The sequence below is a fragment of the Antedon mediterranea genome, chromosome 1, assembly GCF_964355755.1.
Source record: "Antedon mediterranea chromosome 1, ecAntMedi1.1, whole genome shotgun sequence".
NCBI lineage: Eukaryota > Metazoa > Echinodermata > Crinoidea > Comatulida > Antedonidae > Antedon > Antedon mediterranea.
In genome coordinates this window covers 25,785,814-25,812,159 of record NC_092670.1, presented here as the reverse complement: position 1 = coordinate 25,812,159, position 26,346 = coordinate 25,785,814, and the positions used below count along the sequence as shown (strand labels likewise).

The 26,346-nt window shown below is 33.2% G+C and overlaps 1 protein-coding gene across 1 annotated transcript; it reads right to left on the bottom strand.

The window, feature by feature from the left end:
* Positions 1–4,166: 4,166 nt before the first annotated feature.
* On the bottom strand, positions 4,167–19,894 carry LOC140048603 (transmembrane protein 145-like). Its single transcript, XM_072093357.1, has 13 exons — positions 19,763–19,894; positions 14,865–14,942; positions 14,396–14,476; positions 14,128–14,235; positions 8,983–9,148; positions 7,707–7,778; positions 7,476–7,619; positions 7,011–7,089; positions 6,648–6,811; positions 6,302–6,455; positions 5,889–5,991; positions 5,609–5,689; positions 4,167–5,257 (listed from the first exon to the last, which is right to left on the bottom strand). Exons 1-13 carry the CDS (start codon positions 19,865–19,867, stop codon positions 5,180–5,182), a joined length of 1,413 nt encoding a protein of 470 aa, XP_071949458.1. The 5' UTR covers positions 19,868–19,894; the 3' UTR covers positions 4,167–5,179.
* Between the last annotated feature and the right edge of the window lie 6,452 nt (positions 19,895–26,346).

Genomic DNA, 26,346 nt, shown 5'->3' with positions numbered 1-26,346 from the left:
TTTATGTATTTCGGTACATGTGGTCAAGGATTACCAATAGCAAATTAATATATCACTCTCCTATCAGATAGGTGGTAATTCTCCTAACCTGGGCTATTTTGTGAATCAGGTCACAAAGGTAACCCCTTCTCGAACTGGGTTATTTAAAGTGCAACCGGAAAAACTGTGTACACTGGACTAACGGTTTATATAGTCCTTATCCGAAAAGACTTGTTCTACCACCAGAACTAGGAGGAGCGAGTCGGCCTCGAACCCATGCCGATATTAGGTCGTTAGGTACGATAAAGGGCGCCCTTGCCTCTTCCTTTGGTCCGGGTTGTCCGAAGAGGAACTTATTATGTTATGGATATAGACACCCTCCATGTCATTACTGAAAGAATACTTTAGGAGCATTGAAGAAAAAGGACAAACGAAAACAAAAGAACATACCGAAGAGTGTAGGCGCCAACACACAACCCTGCTTTACTCCACTCCTTATCGTGAACTTACTGCAATTAATGCATGTTACAGATCCATGCATAATCATAAATATAATTTTTTTTTATTAATACATCAAACAAATTTGATAAAATAAACATTAAGAAGCAACAAAACAAACAAATAAACAACATCAGAACTTTTACCACAATAAAAACAATTAATTAAGTCTCCTAACAATGGCGGAGTTAATAAAATAATTGATAACAACCAAACTAATAATAAAATCACGCACGCCCATAAGTCATTGTCATTTAAATAATCAAAATAATTAGCCCCTCTTTAATATTGCTATACAAATCATAACGTAAATCTCAATATAATGAGCATTTGATTAAAAAATGAATTTCGTCTTCAATTCCGTTCTTATTGCAAGGTATATCAGAGGGCAAAGTAGGGTATGGCGCTCCTTTTTAATCGTCAACGAATGTGCACTTTGTCTCAGTTTAGCACAATTTGAGCGCATCTCGACATTGAATAGACGACAATAATTTTCAGTGACATGACGAAATTAGCCGTTCTTTTTAACTGCGAGGCACTAAGTTAGAGTTAGTGCCCTTTATACGACTATCATCGAGAGCTTCTGTGGAAATCCAATGTTTCCAAGGATGATAATGTCGAGAGCATTTGGCCAGTCATTCTCAACGCAGTATTTAAAAGCTGTACCGTACATTACCAGTAGTATGAAACATTTGTCGATTGTGTATACCTTATAAAAAAAAAAAAAAATGCGAGCATCGCAATTTCCACCATTCAATTTTGATTTAAACTTGAATTATTGTAATTGTCGCAATTTACAGCAAAAATAAGAAGCTAAATATAGAATTTGAATTTCAAACTAAAGAAATTATATTTTCTAAGGCTGTTTTGATGAACAGATTATATTTAATATTCAAAACTCAACATTCATTGTTATCTTGTTTTCACTTTTGCAACTCGCGCCATCGTGTGGATTTTGGAGCCATTATGGATTATAATTGAGCTTCTCTAAAGAGCCAATCATCCTGTAGTAATATTGGATTACCAGTGCATTATTTTCTAAACGAGGTTTTGATAGGAACGTCAATTGGTTTATATAAAGCATTATTAACGAAATAAAATGATATCGTTGGCAACAATATTAATAATACATTAGGGGAATGTCTGAAAAGGCACCAAATGTCGATCGACAAAACAAGTTCATTGTAAGCTGCCTAATTCAATAACAACCATTGTTTAGCCAGTCAATATGTTCTTGAGCCAATGAAAGATGACCCATGAGATGGAAGCATACGGAAAAAGTACAAACATTGATGAATGATAATGATACTCCTATGTGTGTAGGTTAGAGATGAACTTTAAGTAAGCAGAAGCCGTAAAGTAATAGTGTAATTTAAACGAACACGAGTTGCCACATTTTTACCTTATCAAAATGGTGTTTAGATATTTAAAATACCGTACCATAGTTGTTATAAGTATATACGCTTGACTATTGTTTTTTTATTGTTTTCTTTTAATAATTTACGTATCGTAATTTGTTTAATACCTCACCTAATTTCAATATTTAGCAAACGTAACGCTTTTACAACGACGAAGCAGACCTTAATTGAGTCGATGCCTTGCGTGTTTCAGTTTTAGATGGGTCAGGGTGTGTGTAGCATATGCGAATAGGCGATATTTAATAGAGGTTCTCAAAAGACTACACTTTGGTAAATCCTTCATTTGGTGGCGCACTACAATATTAAGCAACTGTAACAATTGCATTATCAATAACGGACATGTATCTAAATTCTTAATGTCGAAAGAGGAGTAAGACAAGGCTGTCCAATCTCCGCTTTTGTACTTGTTATAGAACCACTTGCTTGCAAAATTAGACAGTCTGACCAAATTAAGAGTATAAATTTACACGACAGGAACGTGCTAAAAATTACTTGTTTTGCAGATGACACAACACTTTCTTAGACTCAACCGAATCATTTAATACCGCAATTAATACACTAAAATAATTCTTTCTCATAACGGGATTAAAAATAAATAGTAATAAAAGTAAAGCGGTGTGGATAGGTTCGCTGACGGATAACATATCGGAAATTTGAAAATTAAATGGGATGTGAAACCTAACAATTATATTAAAGTACTCTAAATTTAATTTAGCCAAAGTCTACCTCCAAAAATAAAATTTAATTGGGAAAGTATAATGGAAAAATTTGAATCTTCGATTAGAGCATGGAAGAGTAGAAACCTATAAATAATTGGCAGAAATCTAATAGTTTGTTAGCATCCAAACTAACTTACATTGCTTCAAATCATCGTCTTACCTGATGAGTTCGCGAAAAAATTAAACACAATATTTTTAAAATTCATTTTGAATAGATGCGAGGGTGTTAAAAGAGGCACAACGATCAGCGAATATGAATTAGGTGGATTAAAAGTGTTCCACCTTGGCTCGTATTTAGAATCTATTAGTTTATCGTGGATCAAAAAATTGACACACAATGAAAAGGCACTATGGAAAAATATTGCACTTTACAATTCTAATAAAACATATCTAGGTTTAAATTTGCCTAAATGTAATGCATCATTCAAAGATATTAATAAATACTGTCAGACCAAAATTAATCAAATGTTAAATTTGTATGCTAATTTAATACGAATATGGTTCAAGTATAATAAATGTTTTGACATAGAGCAAACAATTAATCCTATCAACGAAATCATTTTGGAACAATAACAATATTACTCATATTTCAAATATAATTTCTAGAAACATTGGAATAATGAAAAACTAAAGCACTATCTCCCACAGCACATTCTTTTATCTTTATATAACACCTTAGTTTTACCCTATATTAATTATTGTAACATATCTTGGGCTACCACAATTGATAAATTTCTTTACTTGTGTCCCTGGACGAGTCCTGAAGCAACCAATATTGACATAGCATAGCAAAATGATAAAACAGTACGAATAAAAACATTTTATTAACTTAAAAACACTCAACCCTCCCCCACTCCCGATATCAACATGCATTGTCAAAATACGGCTGCATTATAAGTTGTTGTGACTCTAATAGTAACCCCCATGGGTTACTAATAGAGTAGTGGGTTATTATTATATTGACTTATAAGGTGGGTTACTATTAGAACGGGGGTTACTATTAGAGTGTGGGTAACTATTAGAAGATTTACGATATTCCCAATATCTGGAAGAACAATTTCAAGTGGACGTTAATTTTGACCCACAGTTATACTTTAATAAACATCTTAAAACATGTTAAAAATGATATCAAGTTAATATGCTAAGAAATGAATGCTGTATACTATGAAATTAAAAGAAAAGAGTGAAATTACGCTAGTTTCACACTTCCCTGGAAGTTAGTATGATAATAAATGAATAGTTAAGAAATGAATATTATAATTATGTTAAGAAATAAATATGTTAAGAAGAAATGAATATACTTCGAAAATGAATACGTTAAGAAATGAATGCGTTAAGAAAAGAATGTATTAAGAAAAGAATGTGTTAAGAAATGAACAGTTACGTTAAGAAATAAATATGTTAAGAAATGAACACGCTAAAATTATAATTATAATAAGAAATTATTAAAATGATTTAAGAAATGAACAAGTTAAGAAATGAATATGATAAAAATATGTTTATGACAAGGAAATTAATATACAACAAATAATACGCTAAAATATGATTATGTTAAAATGAATATGCAAAAATATGATTACGTTAAGAAATTAATTTGCTAAAATTATAACCTATGTTAAGAAATGAATATGTTAAGAAAATGAATATATTAAGAAAGAATATGTTAATGAATATTTTAAGATTATCAAGATTACGAAATGCCACTCTGTGAAATGAATATATTTTAGTAATAAAAGAAAATAAATATGCGAAGTTAGCGGGGACCCCTCATCCACAATAAAAGGTTGACAATAAGTTTTAAAGGATGAAAGAACCTCTTTTCTAATAATAAAGTACAATACACCCTTTTTTGTCCCTCTTGAGATAATTATAAAAGGTAAGGATTACATTATCAGTAAAAATGTATTACAGAATATCAATAAACACACATGGTATTTAAGAGATGGCAATATAATATAAATGATTTCTTTTAGCGATGGACTTGCCTACATCTAAAACGGTGACCACTGTCCTTGAGTATGTGTAACCTTTTTCGCTAACCTAAAGTCAGTAAACATAACGCTTACCTCTTTTATGCTATTCACCGTTCATTTTTACCTCTCAATAATTATGCTTCATTATACGAAGGCAGAAATATTTGTCTATGTCAAATACGACAGTGGTCCCTTGGTTTTAGATTGTTAGTCTCCAACGAAATTTGTGTTTAACGTGTATTAAATGACCTTTCTAAAAACATTATTTGAAAGCTGTACATTACATTGGAGACACCTTACAGAAAACAGAAACATTTTCACTATTGAAATTTCATTTAAAATTCAATTATTGTAAATGGCAGATATTTATGACAGCAATATAAGATGCTAAATTTAGGGATTAGCGTTATTTTTTAATCTTGAAAAATGCCCATTCAAATGTTATATTAAATATAACATTTGAATGGGAATTTTTCAAGATTTTTGATTTTTTTTACGATTGACTTGCCCGCTTCGAAAATTGCGACCACGAAATTTTGATCATTAAATCCCATCTGTGTTCTGAAAATTTTATCATAAAATCCTGCTCATTTTATAATTCTCCATCTTTATTAACTATGTCAACATTGATTGCTATGACCGACGATTCGTCATATTCGGATTTTGTCACCTGAAATTAAAATTATAATAAATAAGTTACTATTATTTGAATAGTAAGCAAGTATATATTATTTGAACATGCTAGACAATGTTGCTGATTTATTTCAAGAATAGAAATAATGGTTGAGATGATCAGAAAAGGAAATTACAGCAGTACTGCAGTGGGTGGAGGACTAGTGGAATATATGCCACCAAATTTACGATTATGCACACTGCTCTTTCTCAATGCTATTTCTAGCAAAATAATGATAGGTAATATTCCTTTTGAAGCTGTAGGTCTATCAATAATCAAACTATTTTTTACTTGCCTATAACGGTTTATTTAGACAAGTATTACAATTAATTAATGTAAATGTCTTACATATTTAGCTTCCGTTGTGCCAACATGGGACAGATAATGCCTTTCTTTTTGATTTTTATCATCATGGTTCACAATATCAACCTATTTTGTATTAGAACATTTGACTTATACCATTTCGTGAATAATAGATATGTTATTTATTATACGTTGTATTTGAATAGAAATAATATATATTTTACAATATACACAGTTTATTTATTATTGTAACAATTATTAAATTATGTAGAATCAAACTTGACAAAAATGTAGGATAGTAAATAATGAAGATATCAATTCTTACAATGTTTGTTGATTGGAACCTGTAGCCAATATGTGTCCAAATTAGATATAATATGTGCCCATAAAACATAGTGGCGACTTCCAGACCGTTAACAATTTTGGCCCTAAAAGTAAAAGGTTAATGGTGTAATTCTCGACGCATGTCGCAATATTCTACAAACAAAACCGATTAGTATTCTATAGATTTGAAATAATGTCTTTCTTTATAAGCTTAAATTTGTGACATGTATTATGTTCGACTGACAATTTCCAATAAATGTGATTGTTGTTGATGTGACCATTCAAGAACCAGGGAATTGAAGATAAACCTTACCCTGACCATGGACAATTTATAGGTCCATCCTGAAAATAAATTGCTAGCTTGTTAAAAGTATTGAAAATAGGAGTGTAATATTAATAACACAGCTGACTCACGTTTTCCATTTTACGAAGTGTTCAGACAACCAAACTTTGGTTGGAATTCCAATAAACCACAGCGTAAATCCAATAGCAAAAGGAACACAGAAGGTGATTTTAATACCTTTTTGTGTGATAGTACAGTAACAATCATAGTAAATCCAAGCCAATCCTGAAATATATAATAAAGGCTTTGTACATGTTGTTTGTTTGTGGCATATCGAGTATTCATATTCAAGTGCTTTCCTGCAGCTTTATTTTAGGGATGGTTACTTCTCGACCGGATAGATAAAGTTAATGATACTTAATTTGACTGGTGGCTGGGGCGGTTTGAATTGTAGCAATTACAACCAGAGTTACTTACCAATAAACTGCAATACAACAATTGCAAGTGCAAGAAATGATTTGCTGATGACATTACGTGCGTCGTATACCAATTCGTGCACGATGTAAAGTCCGAAGGCAGCAAATAAGTACACGCAGGCAAAGACGGTGATCTTAAGATGCTTGATTAGTTTTAAACGAACTCTTTATGATGAAAAAAATTAATGTACAGTAGTATGATATGGCCTACAGCTTTATTTCAACTTTATCACAACTGTAATGTATGATTAAAAGACAATGAAATAGAAATGAGTTCTATTCTCTACTCTTATATTTAATAAACTGTACAAACTTACATTTATAGTAGGATGGATAGAAATAGTATAGTTAGAAAAAAACAAACCGTGTGACGGTGTATCCTTTAGCAATGCCGATTAGTAGGAGGGCAAACAGGAGGGCAGATGTCGATGAAATCATTTTGCCTAAAAGATCGACACATTTGGTAAAATTATAAACACTTACGTCGTGTGCATGGCAGTGGAACATTTTAATGTTTAATCTATAACTCCTCGGAATGAAAGGTGACCAAACCTGCTCTCTTTTTTATACTTATTATGGGAGCTACTGAGTTGTAGATATTATTCGTTTACATTCCACCTGTGGCCATCATAATTTGTCTTGTTTTTGTCATAGTTGGTCAATCATTAGAGCGTATCTCGATTATCTATAATCGAATTTGTTTAAAATTCCAATTTTATTTCCGAGACAATTATGGCATATCTGGTATTGTGACGTCATCAAATGGCCACCTTAATTTGTTTATATTTATACTCATCATATTCGTCATAGATAGATTAGACAACCTTACCAAGTTTCTTTAAAGGTTCAAATCCAACACCATTACTCGCATAATTCCAAAAGGCAATTGTCTGAAACAAGAGGCTAATAGTTTGTAGATAGCATGAGTATGAAAATAGTTGGTAGTAGGTGGTTTGACGTTTGAGCATCAACTCTGAAATAAAAAAAGTAGCTTATTAAAGTAAGTATTTACTACATTCTGAGAAAAAACATGTGTTTGATAAATAATTTCTCTACTAACTTCTAAACTTCAACAGGCAGCTACAGACTATTAGATAAAGTCCAAGGAATACTGTGTCAGTTTGCAGAATATCTGTACAAATAAAGTTAATAAAATAATGCATGCAATTATTATTTATGTTTCTCTGTGATTTTGAATTAAAATTAACATTATAATTAATCATATAAGACGGTAATTTTATACAAAAGATTAAAATACGAATGCGTATAAGTCCACTAAACTCCATTCCGCTCATTGAGATTACATTCCGTCGATTTAACGTTCCGCCTGACAACCTAATGGAGCACAGTTTATGACTTCATTTTGAAACTGTTAAACAGTAAACAAAAATTCCGATCAATACGAAGCTAATGGATAGCTTATGTGTTTTAGCTCTTAACATCATATCACATATATATACATCGCTTGTATAACACAACAGAACAGAACATGTTCTACAACTACCATTGGTCTTTTAAATTAGGTCAACTGTCTTTTTCGTTCACCGTAGTATACCTACTTAAAACATCTTCAGCAAAACCTGCAAAAATTAGAACTGAAGCAAAGTGATGTTTATGTTGTCGAAGAAGAAATACAAAAATAAATAAAGACCATCGAGTAATTTGTTCGTCATTTTAATTATTTAACCATGACATAAGAGTTGTAGCGCACAATCAAAATAATGTAAATTGACGGTACGAGATTTTCGTAAATCGTTTTAAAACGACTGATAATACGCTAGAACATCAACATTTTTGGGGCTTCACCCCTGGACCCCCAAGCGTCTTGGTCCGCTCGCAAGGTACACCCCACCCACTAAATTACTCGATCCGCCCCTGCGCAATACTGTACCATAAATTGGACATGAATCATTGCCATCGATGAGAAATCACCTCACCTCAACAAGACGCACGTATCACCACCACTTACACAGGGGTTGCGAACACTTACGTGTCATGGCGCGTGTTGCTGTCGCAACCCCTTGATCGCTTGTGTCGAACAAATAAATGAAAACAAATATAAAAAGTTTGTTAATACACCGCATCTCCAGCCGCTTCTTATATCACCTCATGTTCAACCACCATCCAAACAGCACTTACACAAACGTAGCGATTTAAGTCTAAGTTCTAAAAAATAGGTGCATTTTATGGTAGTTAATAAAAAAATGATAGCTCCTAATTTTCATAAAACAAAATGGATGCCAAAATGTAGATCTACACTTTCCAAAATGGCCGTAAACCTTTTTTTTTATATCTGGTACAAGCTTTGTTTTCTAGTTTAGGAATACTGTACCTACATCTTTCATCTGCTGAGAAATGATTGTCAAAGTTATGTTTTCCATTGATAAATTCCATGTTATAATGAAAGTTATGAATTCCATCACCGCCACAATGTACTATGGTAATGTACCACCATCGTTCCTCTATGACATTGAAATGACGTGTTCCGTGGCAATAAAACTCCTGCAACAATATATTTATTATTTATACAACAATTATCAACATACACAAAATTATTCCACTAGAGGATAATAAGGTTCATGTCTCCAAAACAAAGGGTAAAATGACTTCCATATTTTATTTTGTTGCCAAGATCGCATGCAATTATTAATCATGGGCAATTTTAAAAAGACGGTAAAGATATTTACTTATTTTAATTAATGTGTAAGACTTTATAACTCTGTACAGTACCTTTTAATATTATATTTTCATATTCAATTTTAGGTAGATGAAAGATGTGTAACAATTCTCTGTACATAGGCCAAAGAATTGTAATACTTTTTATATAGTTTAACATTTTTATAAAATGTTAATATTCTTTTTATGACGTTTCCTCAGAAAGAATGTGATAGTGCAGTAGTTATTTTTAAAATCAAACATTATCAATATAGTTGCATCTCCCTAGCCTGGGTGGCAATATCCCGTAAACTGGAACAACGTAATGAAAAAAGCCTATTCAGTTTGTACGAAAGCGAAAGCCTAATCCTGCTATCTGAATATAAAATATAGGCTAAGAGTTCGTAACATATATTTTCACCCCATACCACCATGGTTGGGGCTGAGTTGAGTCGATTTTGAAAATATAACACCTCTCTAGATGGTCGGTAATGACACTCTCATAAATGTATTAAAAATTGATATTTTAAATATGAAAATTGAGGTACTAGCCTATTAAAAGGTGACATTTTCCCCCATAGACCTATTTTGCTTTAGTCAGCGTTTGCACGGCTGAAAAATGTGCTTGTCCAGGGCCGTCGACAGGACCTGTAGCGAAGCGAACTTGTTAATGTCGCCCCATACTCCGGAAGCCAAGGGGTTTAACCTTGCAATGTTTTCTATAGTTTTTTTTGATGGATTTTGATTCTCGATACCATCAGAATGAAGCATTTTTTTTACTGGACGGCTGTGTCAGCATTGAGCAATTTGCATAATTAGCATAAACAAACTGGCCGCTATTTTCATAGAAACATGCTATATCTCAGGAATTTCTGGACATGAGTTAATATAAACGTATACATTGTGAACAATTTGACACCAAAATTAACTCATGACCGCACCGCATGTAGTGAGTGCCACCGATCCAAAGGTGAATGGGTCACCAAATAAATAAATAAATATGAACTATTACCCCATATTAATTTCTAATACAGGGCCTTAAGTAGCAAACATAGATCCCAAAAGGGCCTTAGAGGTTTCATTAGGGCAAATCCATATGGGTTATTTTAGAATCCTGTGTGTACAGGCAACTTTTTACTGTTTGGGCTAGCCTATTGATACCAAATGTTTGACCCTTTTCCATTACAGAGCCGGTATGGCCCATAGAGAACAGAACCGATCCCATAAGGCATGTAAGATTATTCTGAAAAACTTTATAGGTTACTTCATAAGGAGAAGGCACCCTTTCCTATACATATTTTCGATGTTATTTAGATGGGAAAAGCTGATCAAATGTTAATACACATAAAATGCATGTTCCGGTCACTTTTTGAAAAAATGTTGCATTATGACAAGTATAAACATATCTATTGCGAACAATTTGACACCTACGACAAATATTTATTGAATTAGGTCTATGAATTTATTAATTTATGTCAAAGGTCAATAACCACACTTCTGGACATTTTCAAGCAAGATCTTCTGTTAGACTGAATATAGACTAAATATATACCTTGGGAACAATTTAAATCTTGTTTTAATTCTCTCCAACCTGCCGTTAATTAGATCAAAGATCAACATTGCTAAAAATGAGGTTTCCGGTCAATTTTACAAAAGAAAAATCTGTTAGAGCTAATATAAATATATACATTGTGAACAATTTGGCGTCAAAATTAACTCAATATGTTTGTATAAAAATTTTGTCTATGCTAATTACGCAGCCGTCCAGTAAAAAAAATTCTTCATTCTGATTGTATGGAAAATCAAAATCCATAAAAACAAGGCCAACAGCCATTAAGTCGCGTGCTACAATGCATAGTGATACCGGACCGACAGACAGACAGACAGACCGCAAGACAGACCGACAGACAGACAGACCGACCGACCGACATAGTGAACTATACTGACCGAAATTACTGAACATGTTTAAAAATGTTGAAATGTTTAAAAACATTTATATTTTTTTAATTTACACGTGCGTAGCCTGTCACTTTTGATGTGCTTGTATAACGTAATTTCGAGTTGAAAAGTAAGTCAAGAAAACAGAAATCGGGCAAAAAGAGTGCGCAATAACATTTAACGCGCAGTGCGCGCGCAAAAATATGCGCACTCATGGCAATTTTGTAAACGCTTAAAATTGCCTGAAACGTACTCTTATTTCATCGAAAATAAATTTTGAAAATTTTAAGCGCGCGTACGCATGCGTTACATGCGCTACGCACGTAATTGTATTGCCATTTATGATGATTTATGCCCTGAAATTTATGAGTACCAAATTTTATTTAATTGTGATTCATGGTTGTGAAGGTATGATTACAAACGTGATTTCGTTAAATCGTGCGTAGACCGCGTAATTTTTTATTGCGCACCGTGAAAACATAACCACATTGATTCCTGGCCATAAGGAATATACTGTGAAAAATTGACCTAGCTAGATTAAACTGATATCAAGATAAGGTCAGAAAGCGATAAAACGCATAGTGATACCGGACCGACAGACCGACCAACAGACAGACCGACCGACAGACAGACAGACCAACCAACCGACCGACTGAACTATAGAGTCGCTTCCACGCGACTAAAAACTATGGAAACATTGAAAGGTTAAACCTATTGGCTGTTCAGACCCATGGCGTTAGACCGTTTTATAGCGTACGACGCTAAAAGAATGTGTGTCTGAATAGTTGGGGATTAGCGTACAATTTTTAGTCGCGTGGAAGCGACTCTATAGTTCACTATGTCGGTCGGTTGGTCGGTCTGTCTGTCTGTCTGTCGGTCTGTCGGTCCGGTATCACTATGCGTTTTATCGCTTTCTGACCTTATCTTGATATCAGTTTAATCTAGCTAGGTCAATTTTTCACAGTATATTCCTTATGGCCAGGAATCAATGTGGTTATGTTTTCACGGTGCGCAATAAAAAATTACGCGGTCTACGCACGATTTAACGAAATCACATTTGTAATCATATCTTCACAACCATGAATCACAATTAAATAAAAGTTGGTACTCATAAATTTCAGGGCATAAATCATCATATGGCAATACAATTACGTGCGTAGCGCATGTAACGCATGCGTACGCGCGCTTAAAATTTTCAAAATTTATTTTCGATGAAATAAGAGTACGTTTCAGGCAATTTTAAGCGTTTACAAAATTGCCATGAGTGCGCATATTTTTGCGCGCGCACTGCGCGTTAAATGTTATTGCGCACTCTTTTTGCCCGATTTCTGTTTTCTTGACTTACTTTTCAACTCGAAATTACGTTATACGAGCACGTCAAAAGTGACAGGCTACGCACGTGTAAATTAAACAAATATAAATGTTTTTAAACATTTCAACATTTTTAAACATGTTCAGTAATTTCGGTCAGTATAGTTCACTATGTCAGTCGGTCGGTCTGTCTGTCTGTCGGTCTGTCGGTCCGGTATCACTATGCATTGTAGCACGTGACTTAATGGCTGTTGGCCTTGTTATTTATTGACACACTATATAATGTTTGTACAAATTAATATTGGTTCATGGGTGAGATGGGGTGAAATTAACGTGTTTGGTAGAGGGTAACTTTAAAGGGGGCTGACCTTTCCGACCTGATATTTTGTCAAGTTTTGTTTTTTGTTTTGTTATGTCCTGACACACTTCTATGTTTTTACAAATTTTGGTTCAAGAGGGTCTGGAGACTATAACCGACGACCGGAGTCAGACTGACAACCTTTTTTTGGAATGTTTTTGATAGTATTAACAACATTAAGGCATTAAGGGGTCAAACTTTCTGGGTGGTATGGGGTGAACTAATATGTTACGGGCTCTCTGACTAATAGCTATGCTGACTCACATTTTGACATTTGTTAAAATTCGACATAGCTATTTCGAATAACCATGTGGAAGTTTTGACTTACCATTTCGAAATAGTAAAAAATTAAAAATAACACAAAATTACAGTGCACATTATAATTCATGTTCACGCACGCCAGGTCAATTCTGCTACTAGGCCATAACAGACAACCTCTTATTTTAAATTTTTTGAACACTATCATTAAACATTGATGGCCGACTGGGATTTGAACGGCAGTCAATGTGCACTGTATTTAATTGTTTTAAATTGTTTTTGTTTTGTCGAAATTTGAAAAAGTAAGTCAAAATTTCGACATCGTAATTGGATAATATTTATACTTAATACTTTTGTGTTTGCTTATGGGATGTTTAACTGTTGCTATTGGCTTTTATATATTATATGATAAATAAATTCATGTCATTTGATTATGGATCACCTTGCGTTCAATAGTAACACTATTTAACGATCGTTAAAAACTGTAGTATGAAAAAAAAAATGTTTTCGCGTATAGACAAAGACAGTTACTGTAATTCTGAACTGAACAGCTTCGCCTTTTCTTAAATCAATAACATTGAACACTCGTTCGTATCGCGACGGAATTTTTGGAGAGATACAGTACAAATTTAGACAAAACCAAAATTTTAATTAGCTTTAGGCTGTTTAAATGACTTTCATTAAATAATGGGGACAACTCTACAAGGCGTAGAATTATTGGAAAAACAAAATTAGACTAACCAGTCTCAGTTGCCTGGCAAAGTCTCGTAATGGTATCATCATTGCCTTTCTTTGCTTGGCCTAGACCTGAATGTTTTATATTCGTGGAATGGTAGGCCTACAAGTAGGCCTAATGTAATGTAATCATTCATCACCTTATGCCATTCTTTTTAACATTCCACTCATAAACATTAATTATTTGTATACTAATTAATATTAATAATGTTAGTCTTACTATTACCTCTTCTTCTGTGTCGGAATTTGTTCTTATGATACAGTTATGTGAAGTACTGAGAGTAACTTTACCATTATAATGGCTCGGAATTAATGATTTCTTCGTCATGCAATCCTAAAACAATACACAATTATTCAGTTTTAGTTTATTCACAGAGAAATGTGTTATGTGCTCGAACTAAAATTATTCATATAAAGCACATTATTAGATAAATGATTTGTTGAAATACAGCAGCATATAAATCAATCACTAAACAAGTCGAAATCATAGTTACAAGAAAGTCTTCATTTTCTTGAATATACGGCCACTGATTTGGTTCGTCATTGAAAATTAGCATCTGATAACAACATTTGCTCTACAAATATACAAATTAAATTAAAGTCTGTTTTCGGGTGCCACTAGTCTTTATTCGCACAGTTCGAACATTCTTTGATTTCTTTTCATGAAAAGGGGTAGCCTAGGAGGAGGAGCATGCATAAACCAACGGTCTTTATGAACAACTCTTTTGAATAACAATACATTATCCATTTTTAAAATGACAATACTCGTCTCTCATAATTCGTTCCGGTGGTATTTACAATACTGTTGTTTTAATGAAATGATTTTCCAAGGGTTTTTTAAACATATTTTTAAAACATTTGTCTAAAACTACTGTAATGCCTTTATTATGAGTTTTATGATCAAAATAATTTCCATTGTGGACAATAAGGTTGTTTGAATTAACAACAGACAATTAATCTTACTGTTTGGTATGTAAACGTATAATCCATCTCACCGTATTCTCCAGGTTGGAACACGAATCCGGTCAGAAACACGAAATCCTATATCAAAATATTCATTTATATAATTTATCAAATTAAATATTTCTTATACAGTACTCAACAAGAACAAGATTACGAGGCACGCGAGGCAAGTCAAGGATTTATGCGAGGCATTGTTTTACAATACATCCTTTAAATTGATGATTTTACAGACGTTTTTCTTTTCTTGCCGTACTGTTTGCGAATCTCGCATACTCAATATTTTGGTTTCTATGGAACTCCAAAAGAGCAACATTAATAGAGAGCTAAGAATAAGAACTCTGTATTTGGTAAAATCACGTTCAATTTAAATATTGTGTTACTGTCTCTAAAAATAAAAATGTTACTGTTGATACATTGATCGGTTTCGTTAACCAATAGGATGCCCTTTGACTAGGCTAGGTAGTGATATATATAAATCAATTGTGTTGCGTAGCACTGTGTAAATTATATATAAATCATACTGTCAAATTATAGAAACAGTGCTCATATTCGGAACATGATCTCACAATCGCGTCAAGCATAGATCATTGGCGAAAGTTTGTCGTATTTTTTTAGTTGTATGAAAAAATGTCTCTGGCGGGATTCGAACCTGCCACCTCTCGCTTGTTTGAGCGATCTCTCGTTTACAGGGCGAGTATGATACCACTAGACCACAGAACCATATATGGGCAATTTCACAGTAACCTAGGCCGCAAGTGTCTAACAGGGTCAAACATTCAAAGTTCTTTTTTTACATATTTTTCAATTAATTTTGAAACATACAGGTTCATATTTAATGAAAAATAATATTCTAAAGCTACAACTATCCGGACATTTTCACAGTAATAGTAGGAATTTAGTAACTGGAAGAATTTTATTGAAAAATTTGGAAATCAACATCTCAATATTTTTTATTATAACACAAAAGCCACTGGGCAATTCCATGCAAACATGGACATGACCAAAAAAATTCAAATTAATTAGTCAGCTCAAAATTTGTGTTTATGTTACTCTTTGAATATGTGGGAACTAGGTTTTTAACTTTTTCAATTCATTTATGACTTTTTGCAGCCAAAAAATTACGTTTATTCAATGTTGAATATATATTTTTTTTAGGTGTGAAAAATAGGTAATTACGTTAACTGATTATTATTTTCCCAACAAAGCAATATTTATAAAGTAACATGTCTAAGTAATACGGTAGTACACTTAAGATGTATGGAAAATATGATATAACTACAAATGTTGAATATCCCATATAGGAGTGCTGTGTATATTCTGTTATATATTAGGGTATGTAATGCGAGTGACAAAAAAAATGATTTTTTTTTTATACCATCATGATGATAATTTTTTTTAATGAAATTTTATAATTTAGCTATACTACTTTGAACAATTAAAATTTGACAAATAAAAATAAAAAATCCCCGTAAATACAAAATTGTTGAGACATTGAAAAGTGAAATGCGAGTGACATGTAATGCGAGTGACGTTCAAAAATGGACAATGTAATGCGAGTGACATTACTAAAACTCTTTTTTTTGTAAAGTAAAATAGTAATTAATCTATCATTAGTTATGAATTAGTCCCAGAATTAGTATTTCTAATTATTAATTTCATAATACAATGTGTGATTTGGCCCTTATTTGGAGGCACTACAGTATAATAATTATATAATATATATTATAGCATTAGGTTTGTTGAGGGCACAATCCCTAGCAACGACCTTTTTGCAGTTAAATCATTTGAAAAATCAATCATTATAAGAGCTCATTAAATAAAAAACACTAAATCTGGTGAGATTTAACAAATTTGGTACAATCTTTTGTGAAGATAAGAAGGTAAGAATAAGTATACATTTATATTTAATCACAATTTTTAAGTTTTTTTTTCTTATATTGTTAGTGTTAATTATTTCAAATTCTATAATTTGAAAACACCGCATATAGGCCTAGGCTATAATAATTTATTTATATATTATTATTTATATATTATTATTTACTAGGCATACTTTACACCACCAGGTCTAAAACATTGTAGTTTTAAAAACAAAATATATAATTGCTTATTATTTAAAAATAATTTTAAAATATCATTCACATTTGCATCCTGCCTTTAGAAATGGCCGAACGACAGAGAAAGTACCTAGAAAAACTGAAAGCCGAGGGAAAATACACCTCATACAGAAACAAACAAAATGAAATTTCGAAAAGAAGTAAAAAAGTAAAAGAAAAGAGAAAATTCTAGCTCTGCCACCAGCTTTGAAGAAGCAGAAGATTGATGCTCTTAAAGTTGCTAATAGAAAACCTGTGGCTATTAGTTCAGAGCAAAGAAGGCTGCTTTGGCATCAGACGGGCCATCACCTTTTAGAAGTGCTATGGCTTTGCTAAAGCCACTACCAGGGCAAAAAGAATGCTTGATGCTGGTTTGCGAAGAACTTTGAGTTCCATAATTTGTAAAATGGCTGTTTGAATTTTCTATTTTCATTTTTAGTGACCGTATAAGTGTTCTGTTAGTTACTGTGTTTGTAAAAAACAAGATGTTCTGTTAGTAAAAATAGATGATGTCCTTTAGAACTTCATCCAAATGAGTTAAAATAAAAGTTTTTACTTGAAAATTGATATAACATTCTTTGGGTGGTTTAATGTGGCATTATTTAATTATTGTCTACTTTTCTTTCTGCTTTGCTTAGTAAATACTAAGTTCATTTCTTACGGTAATGCGAGTGACAGTAATGCGGGTGACGGGACTTTTTTGTTAAAATGTAAAATATTTTTAAAATCTATGTAATGTTGAATTTTTTTATTATCCTATTTTATACTTTAAAAGTACAGCAATTAAAAATATAAGATCTTTTGATTCATATATTTTTAGTTTAAGGACACGTTCTTATAAAATCTAATCAAATTTTTGTTGTGTCCTTTTTGTGTAATGCGTGTGACAGAATTTCGCAATGGCGTCATTGTCAAAGTAAAAGACATACAATTGTTTTTATAGTATTTTATTAAAGACTTGCACCTAAAGTATGTTCATATAAAACATTGACTTAAAAATCCAATTAGTATAGAAAGTACAAAGCTTAGACTAACAAAAATGACTGTAATGTGTAATGCGAGTGACCATGGAATTGCCCCACTGCTTATTTGGCTAATATTTAATTACTAGTACAGAGTATCAATTAAAAAAATATACTCGCGCTTTATACACATCATATGAGTGGAAAAATTGAATTTGTCTGAGAATTTTAACAATAAATGTTGAATAATTAGCAAACATTAGACTCAAATAAAAAAATGGTGGTATTATATAGCTACAGACACCATAAAACCAACTAATTGCCACTTCTACAGCTTACTGCGTTAACATTTTGTACTTTTTAAGCTTTACCATGATATAAACTGTCCAAAAATTGCCCATATATGGTTCTGTGGCCTAGTGGTATGATACTCGCCCTGTAAACGAGAGATCGCCCAAACAAGCGAGAGGTCGCAGGTTCTAATCCCGCCAGAGACATTTTTTTTGTTCATTTGTGTCAGAGTGGACATTTTTGGACATGAATAACAGTATAAATAAATTAAAAACTTTTTATTATATTAAGCATGCTAAATGAATTCAATTTGCTATTTTATGCATAAGTACATGACACCAATTGACACAAAACAAAAATGTACAACCATAACACTCAGGACCACGCCTAAAACTTCATCTGAGTAATACAAAATTAAATTTGTCAGAGAATTTAACAAACGTTTTATCCATATTAAAAAAATAATGGTCTTACTATTCCATAAACACATTAAAACCAACCAGTTGGCACTTCTAAAGTGTACAGTGTTAACATTTTGTACTTTTTAAGCTTTAGTATGATAAAAACTGTCTTTTTTTTTAACAAGGATTGTTAATTTGTGTCGGAGTGGCCATTTTTGGACATGAATAAAAAGTATAAATAATAAAAAACTTGTTAATATTAAGCATGTTCAATGAATTGAATTTGCTATTTTATGCATTAGTACATGTCACAAAAAAATGTACAAGCATAACACTCATGACCATGTCCAAAACATCATCTGAGTAAAACAAAATTGAATTTGTCAGAGAATTTTAACAAACGTTTTATCCAAATATAAAAAATAATGGTCTTATCATAGCCAAACACCATAAAACCACCAGTTGGCACTTATAAAGTTTACTGTAGTCATAATCATATTGGTCCTCACTTTAAATAAAAAGATGTCGTTAAAACAATAATTTTTAATAGGTTTTGGAGTGGAAAATTTTTGGACATATTAAACAGGACATGAAAAACTTCAATATTAAACATGTTAAATTTTTTTGCAATAAATACTTTTAAATTGCTCACGTCACCTATCAACCAGTATTAATTAGTAATTTATAACTTTTGCTATGGTGGCTTCTACTAGGCCTAGTTTAAAATTATTTTCTGAGAGGCTAAAATGCCGCCTCGAAGCAGGTGCCGGTGGCTCGTTAATAATAATATTATAATACTAAAAACACAGTTAAACAAGATTATTTTCACTTAAATATCAATGAAACAAACAGATATAATAAATAAAAACATTGTCTCATAGTTGTTAAAAAATCAGCCATTTTACTTTGATCAATATGTGTGTCGGACATTATGTGAACACCATATTAGAGTGCCTCTCTCTAGGCCTAGGCTAGCCTAGGCCTAGTGTAGTAGGCCTATAGTAATAGTATAGATAGGGCCTAACTAGGCCTAGGCGCCCTAGCCGCCTATAGGCTATGCCTAGCCCTACCTAGCTAGGCCTAGGCCTAGGCCTGATGCCTTAGGGATAGCCTATTTAATAATACTAAATAGGTTTAGGCCTATACTGTACCTTGAAAGAATTAACAACTCCTTCTACATGTTTTGCATTCCCTGATAATAGCGATATTATTATTAGAAACAGCAGTGACAGGGAAAACATAAAAAACACGTTCATAATTGCTACAGTTTATATTTTACGTAGGGCCTTCTTCTTACGCGTTAAGACAGTAGTATCGCGTTCGCGTAAAACTCGATTCGGTGCACGCGCAGTATGCTCTCTTGATTGTTTTGATCATGGAGGTATTTTTATTTTATTTTATTTTATTTTATTCAATCAAAACCAACAGCGATAAATACCGCCACTAACAGGTTTGAAACATAAAACAATACAACATCAAAAACGGTTAACAATAAAATACAGATAAAATATATATATATATATATAAAACATAGATTGGCATGCCATAAAAAATTTCAATTAAAACAGGTTATGCAGACTGTTCAAGAAGTGAACACATCATCGTCCTCTTAAAATAACCAAGTCTATCATTAAAAATATCGATATGATTGCTATTTAGATTATTAAATGTATAAGGTAGTCTATGAAAAAGTCCCCTCTTAGTACAGTCGACACGGCTAAAAGGAATATGCAATAAATGTCTATTTCGTGTACGACCAGGAACATTTAAACTAAATAGTGAAATTAATGAACAGTCATATTTAGAATTTAAAATATTATATAAAAAAACCATATCAGATATCGTTCGACGATTGCTGACAGAATCAATGGAAAAGGCAAAATTAACACAGTTATAAGACAGGAATCGAACAAACTTCCGTTGAACAGTGTCGATTCGACGGGCCTGACATGGAGAAATTGAATTGAAAATTGCGGAACAATATTCAAGGTGAGGACGTATAATAGATTTGTATAAAGATAAAAGTGCCCTGCCGTCGTTCATAAACCTACAATTTCTCCATATTAAGCCCATCATTCTATTAGCTTTTGACAACACATGATTAATATGTGAACAAAAATTTAATTTACTATCAATAAAAATACCTAAATCTTTCCATACATAAACCATCTCAAGATCATGTCCACTCAGATTATAATTGAAGAGCACAGGCCTTTTTTTAAGTGTTATAGATAAATATTTGCATTTATTAGCATTAAGTTTTATCCCCCACTTCTCCGTCCATTCCACGAGACCATCCAGATCCTCCTGAAGTGAAAAAGCATCCTGTGGAGTGGTAATCACTTTAAACAATTTCAGATCGTCAGCAAATAAAAGAGACTCGGAATGATTAAATTTTAAAGGAAGATCGTTGATAAATAAATTAAACAAAAGCGGGCCCAGGATCGAGCCCTGCGGAACGCCCGATAACACAGGGAGCCAATCAGATGTCTCTCCCCCAATGACAACACGCTGTTGTCTATTAGTTAAATAGCTTTTAAACCAACTTAACAGTGAACCAGATAAACCAAATTTTGAAAGTTTAAAAATAAGCAAATCATGGGAAACGGAATCAAAAGCCTTAGAGAAATCAGTGTAAATCACATCGCACTGCTTCTTGCTGTTAATTGCATCGTATGATGTAGCAAGAAGCAGTGCGAGGTTGGTTTGACATGATCTCCCAGAGACAAAACCATGCTGCCTAGGACTTAAAGCATTAGCAACATGTGATGACAAACCATCATGCACAATGCGCTCAAAAATCTTAGACATAGTCGGCAATAACGAAATAGGACGATAGTTACAGATTAGTTTTTTGGGACCACTCTTGTGAATTGGGACAATATTAGCGTGTTTCCAAGATGAAGGAAAAACCCCAGAATTAATAGATAGCTGAAACAATTTGCAAAGCGGATAAGAGAGTGAGGAGGAGGCACCCTCTTAAGACAACGTTACTAATCTGATCAATGCCAGTAGCTTTATTGATATCAATGTTACTAAGTGCCTTTTCCACAGAATGCTGATTCACAGACAGAGAACTTAAGTTATCCACCGCATAGTCAGGAAGACCTGGATAGTCCCGGGGAACATCCGGAGAAGGCTCACTGAAAAAAGAATGAAAATAAGAATTAAATGTGGTAGCTTTATCATAATTAGACTGGAATGAAATGTTATCGTGACTCATGACAGAAGGAAGATTATTTGACTTGTATTTAGTTTTCATCCAGCTCCAGAATCTTTTACTGTTAGTGACAATTTGCTTAGCCAAAGAGTCCAAGTAATCTTTGTACTTTTTATTGCACATTTTTTTAAAAGACGCGCGAGCAAATTTGAAATTACTTTGGGCTAACCGATTATTATTTTTTTTCAGATATCTATAATACTTTTCTTTGAGTTGAAGCGCACTTCTCAACTCATTGTCAAACCACGGAGGAAGCTTTCTGCGCTTTCTAATTTTAGGCACTGTGTCATTGACGGCAGCATTTAACAAATTATAAAACATATCCAAAGCTTCATTTAAATCACCTTCAAAATCAATTAAGACACTCCATGGAACAAAGTTAAGAGTATTACATAGATTATTGACATCAAGTGCTTTAAAATTGTAAATTATACTTTTACGATTCAAATTATCATTACTACATTTAACATCAAAATTTAAACGGAAATCAATTCTCAAAGATGAGTGGTCAGATAAAAAAATATCGTTAGCAGTATAGACTTTGTCGGAAATGTTTTTACTACAAATAACAAGATCAAGCATTTTATCCATTCTTGTACAGTACGTATTGCATTGAAATAGGCCACAGCTAGAAAGCAATACATCAAGTAAGTGTTCTCCCATGGACTGAGCTGGAGCAGAATAAGGGTTACTACTCCAATTAATTTCGGGCAGGTTGAAATCTCCAAGAATGAGGAATTCACTGTTTTTGTAGTAGAGCATAGCGATTTCCACAGACGAAGTAAAACGACGGAGGACATCGGGTGTAGCGTTTGGTGGTCTATAGAATAATCCAACAAGTAGGCTACTACGCCGCTTTAGCTGAATCTCTATCCACATGAACTCCGTTGAATCACTTTCTAGGCGTTCCACTCGGTTACAGGTAAATTTGTTATTCACTAGCATCAGGATACCACCACCGCGTTTATCAGTATCTCTATCGCGTCGAAATAAAGTGTAATTAGAAACGGAAAGTTCAGAATCGAGCACGTTGCAGTTTAACCATGTTTCCGTAAGTGCGACAATATCCAAATTGCTCTGAATTAGGTGTGCATTCAGATCTGAGTTGTATACGTCCATTTTATTCTTCAGGCTACGTACGTTTTGATAGTATACCTTAACTGAAGATGTCTGGAGTATTACCTGGACCTGGATTCGATTCAACATCGCCACTTAAAAGAATACAGAATGTAACAGTGGAATTAGAATAGAGCAAACGTGGTGCGCTGTAGATCTTCCTTGACGGTCTGCTGCTACGTTGGAATGCAACAACACTCGTAGTCGTACTGCTTTGACCGCATAGATACAAATTCCAACATTTACATACAACGATGCTAGGAATGTTGCAGCTTACCGGCTCAGAGTATCCATCGACTGGCCTTAGCCATTGATTTCTGGATGAAAATCCCATATTAAAACTTGAAAAATAGAGGCCAAGAAATAAGTTCAAAATAAGTAGCGGCACACGTAGCCCGGTCGAACACATCATGTAGACTACAGTATGCCTACGTTGACTGGCCTAGTATCCACACAATGGGTAGCCTAGCGGAGCTCGATATGAACACGTCCGCTCACAACGAGAATTAGCTAACTATTATATATACCTCCATGTTTTGATATTAAATTCGATATAAAAGCCTTGTGAATGTTATACCAAAGATTGTATAGCGCCGCTATATATCTTTATAGCTAATAGTAATATATCTTTGGTTATAAATTTTTTAAGCAAATTACTCGACTCCATACTACTTAAAATTCGATTAAAAAATGAACCATTTAGTCGACCATTTAGCCTGCCCCCTCCAGGACTAAAAAAATCGATCAAAATTCGTCTCGATTTAGTCGAGGTTGGCCTGAATTAGTCGGCGATTTAGTTGAAGTTCGGTTTATGAATTAAAATGACGTCATTTTTAAAGTTTTAGCTCGAACTACGACTAAAGTCCGGTTTAAGAATACGGGGATTAGTCCTAGACCTAGAGTAAAAACACTCTTGTTGAAATTAAAATCAATTAATCCTTGACGCAGACATGTCAATAAAAAGATCACCATTGTATACCCTTAAGCTAGGCAATCTAACATTTTGAGTGAAACAAATGGCAAACAGAGATTTTTCACTTTAAATGGTCACATTATGATGAGGAGATCAAGATTTGAGCATGACACTTATATCACTCATCTCGATGATATGCAAGTTACCTTAAATATGCAAATTAGGGTGAAATTACATGGTAAACTGCTATTCAGAGAGAGCTGATTTTTTCACTGATTTGTTCAGAATGTATATATATATTTGTTTATACTAATTGCTCTAAAAAAAGGTCATCCTCACACGATCACTCATTGCTTTAGTATTATTTAAAAATACTTTAAATATTGGTAAAAAATATATAGCGGGTCTAGAAAATAATAAGTAGTATTAATAAAACATTATATAATACAATATTATCAATTAAAATGATTCTAATGATCGTCGCTAGGTAAACAAACAAAATTGAGGGCGACATTTACAATTTTATTTTATAAACCCCGGTGTTGCACACCGAAGTTTTATTGTGAAAGGGGTACTAATAGTACTACAGGTCAAGTGTTGTACTTCCGGTCATTTTTTCGTACAATGTTTCATAGCAGGTCTGAAGAAAGTATGTTTTTTAAACATTCACCACATTTACCAGTAACTAATTTAGACATTTTGTTCTTATTTTTATGTAGGCCCTACCTTAGTCTTACAGATTAATTTCTGGCTTCCTCTTTGCCAAAATCTCAGTATTTGCAAAACCTCGCCTTATGGCCCTCTTGGTTGCAGTGAAAGCAAATAACCGACTTACCATGTGTACATTGATGGCGGACATAGCCACTCTCACCACAGAAATAACACCAGTCATTTGAAATTTGTTCCAATCTCTTCTTGCTCCTTCTCATTGGTATTATTTGAGTCCATAATTTATGCTATATAGTAAAAATATTGGTAAAAGCGACCATGCTGTAATTATATTTAAATTAAGGATTAAAGAGGGTATAAAGGAACGTAAAATACCTTATATGAGGAATTACTATAAAGCCAATTACGATAAAATAAGTGAAGAGAAGAGTTTTCAAATTTCAATATCAAGGAGGAATGTCTTGACGCAACGGGTGAAGAGTTATCTCAAAAGATTGAAAAAGCTATTAATATATGTGTTGAGAAATATGTGCCATTACGGAAAAAGAGACTATTAAATAGGAAGGAGTGGGTAAATATCGAGCTGAAAAAGAAGATCAATCTAAAACATAAATTGTGGAACCGATTCCAAAAAAAGCGAGATGAAAACTCATGGAATAATTATGCTAAGCAACGAAATTTTGTTACAGGATTAGTAAAGCAAGAAAAAAAGAGTTATGAAACTAAAATTGCCACAAAAATATAATAAAAGTGAACTTTTGGAAATATGTACAAAGCAAAACGAAATCGAGACTAGATATTGCTTGTGTGATGAATAATCTAGGTGAGATGGTGTCAGATGATTACGGGAAAGCAAAAGTGTTCAATAAAGCCTTTGCTTTAGTTTTTACGTTAGAGGGCGTTCTTAATATTCCTGACTTACCATCCCGCTTGGCCCTGAACTAGTTACTGTGACATTCTCAAAAACAGATATAGAATCTTTTTTACGGCGCCTGGATATCTGGACCCGATGGATTACATTCAAGAACTAAGTAGTGAACTTCGCCCTCTTTTACAAGATATTTTTTCAAAATTAGTGGAGAATGGAGTCCTACCAAATTCGTGGAAAGAAGCTAAAGTAGTGCCAATTTTTAGGAAGGGTAAAAAATCAGACCCCCTAAATTACAGACCAGTCAGCCTTACATCTATATTGTGCAAGACCATGGAGACGTTTGTAAGAAATGCCTTGATGAATCATATGGAAGTTAATCACCTTTTTTCTACTCATCAACATGGCTTTAGATCAGGTCGTTCATGTAGGCCTACCACTTTGATGATTGAAGTTTTAGAACAATGGACCAAATGGATTGAAGAGGGTCAATGTTTTGATTGCATCTTTCTAGATTTCAAAAAAGCGTCTGACAGTATACAACATGAGGCTGTTAAACAAATTACAGGCGTACGGCACTGGAGGAAATTTATTAAATTGGATTAGAGCATTTATTTCTGGACGGTCACAACAAGTGGTGTTAAATGGAGTTCAATCAGAAAGCCTGCGAGTTAGTAGTGGAGTCCCATAGGGCAGCGTGCTTGGTCCTGCACTGTTCAGTATATTTATTAATGATCTCCCTGACGGAGTTAGTTCAAAAGTAAAAATGTTTGCAGATGATACCAAAATGTACAACTTTGTGAACAGTGTGGAAGAATCAAATGGAATACAGGAAGATCTGAATAAATTATTTGCATGGTCTGAGAAATGGCAACTTCCTTTCAACTTAATGAAATGTAAAATTATGCATTTTTGAAGAAAGAATAGGAAAGTTATCTATCATGTGTAG

Coding starts and splice junctions, on each gene's coding strand:
- LOC140048603 (XM_072093357.1), bottom strand. CDS start 19,867: ATGAACGTGTTTTTTATGTTTTCCCTGTCACTGCTGTTTCTAATAATA. Junction 7,090..7,475: donor TGAACCTTTAAAGAAACTTG/GTAAGGTTGTCT, acceptor TCGATCTTTTAG/GCAAAATGATTTCATCGACA. Junction 6,812..7,010: donor AAAGGATACACCGTCACACG/GTTTGTTTTTTT, acceptor TTCATCATAAAG/AGTTCGTTTAAAACTAATCA.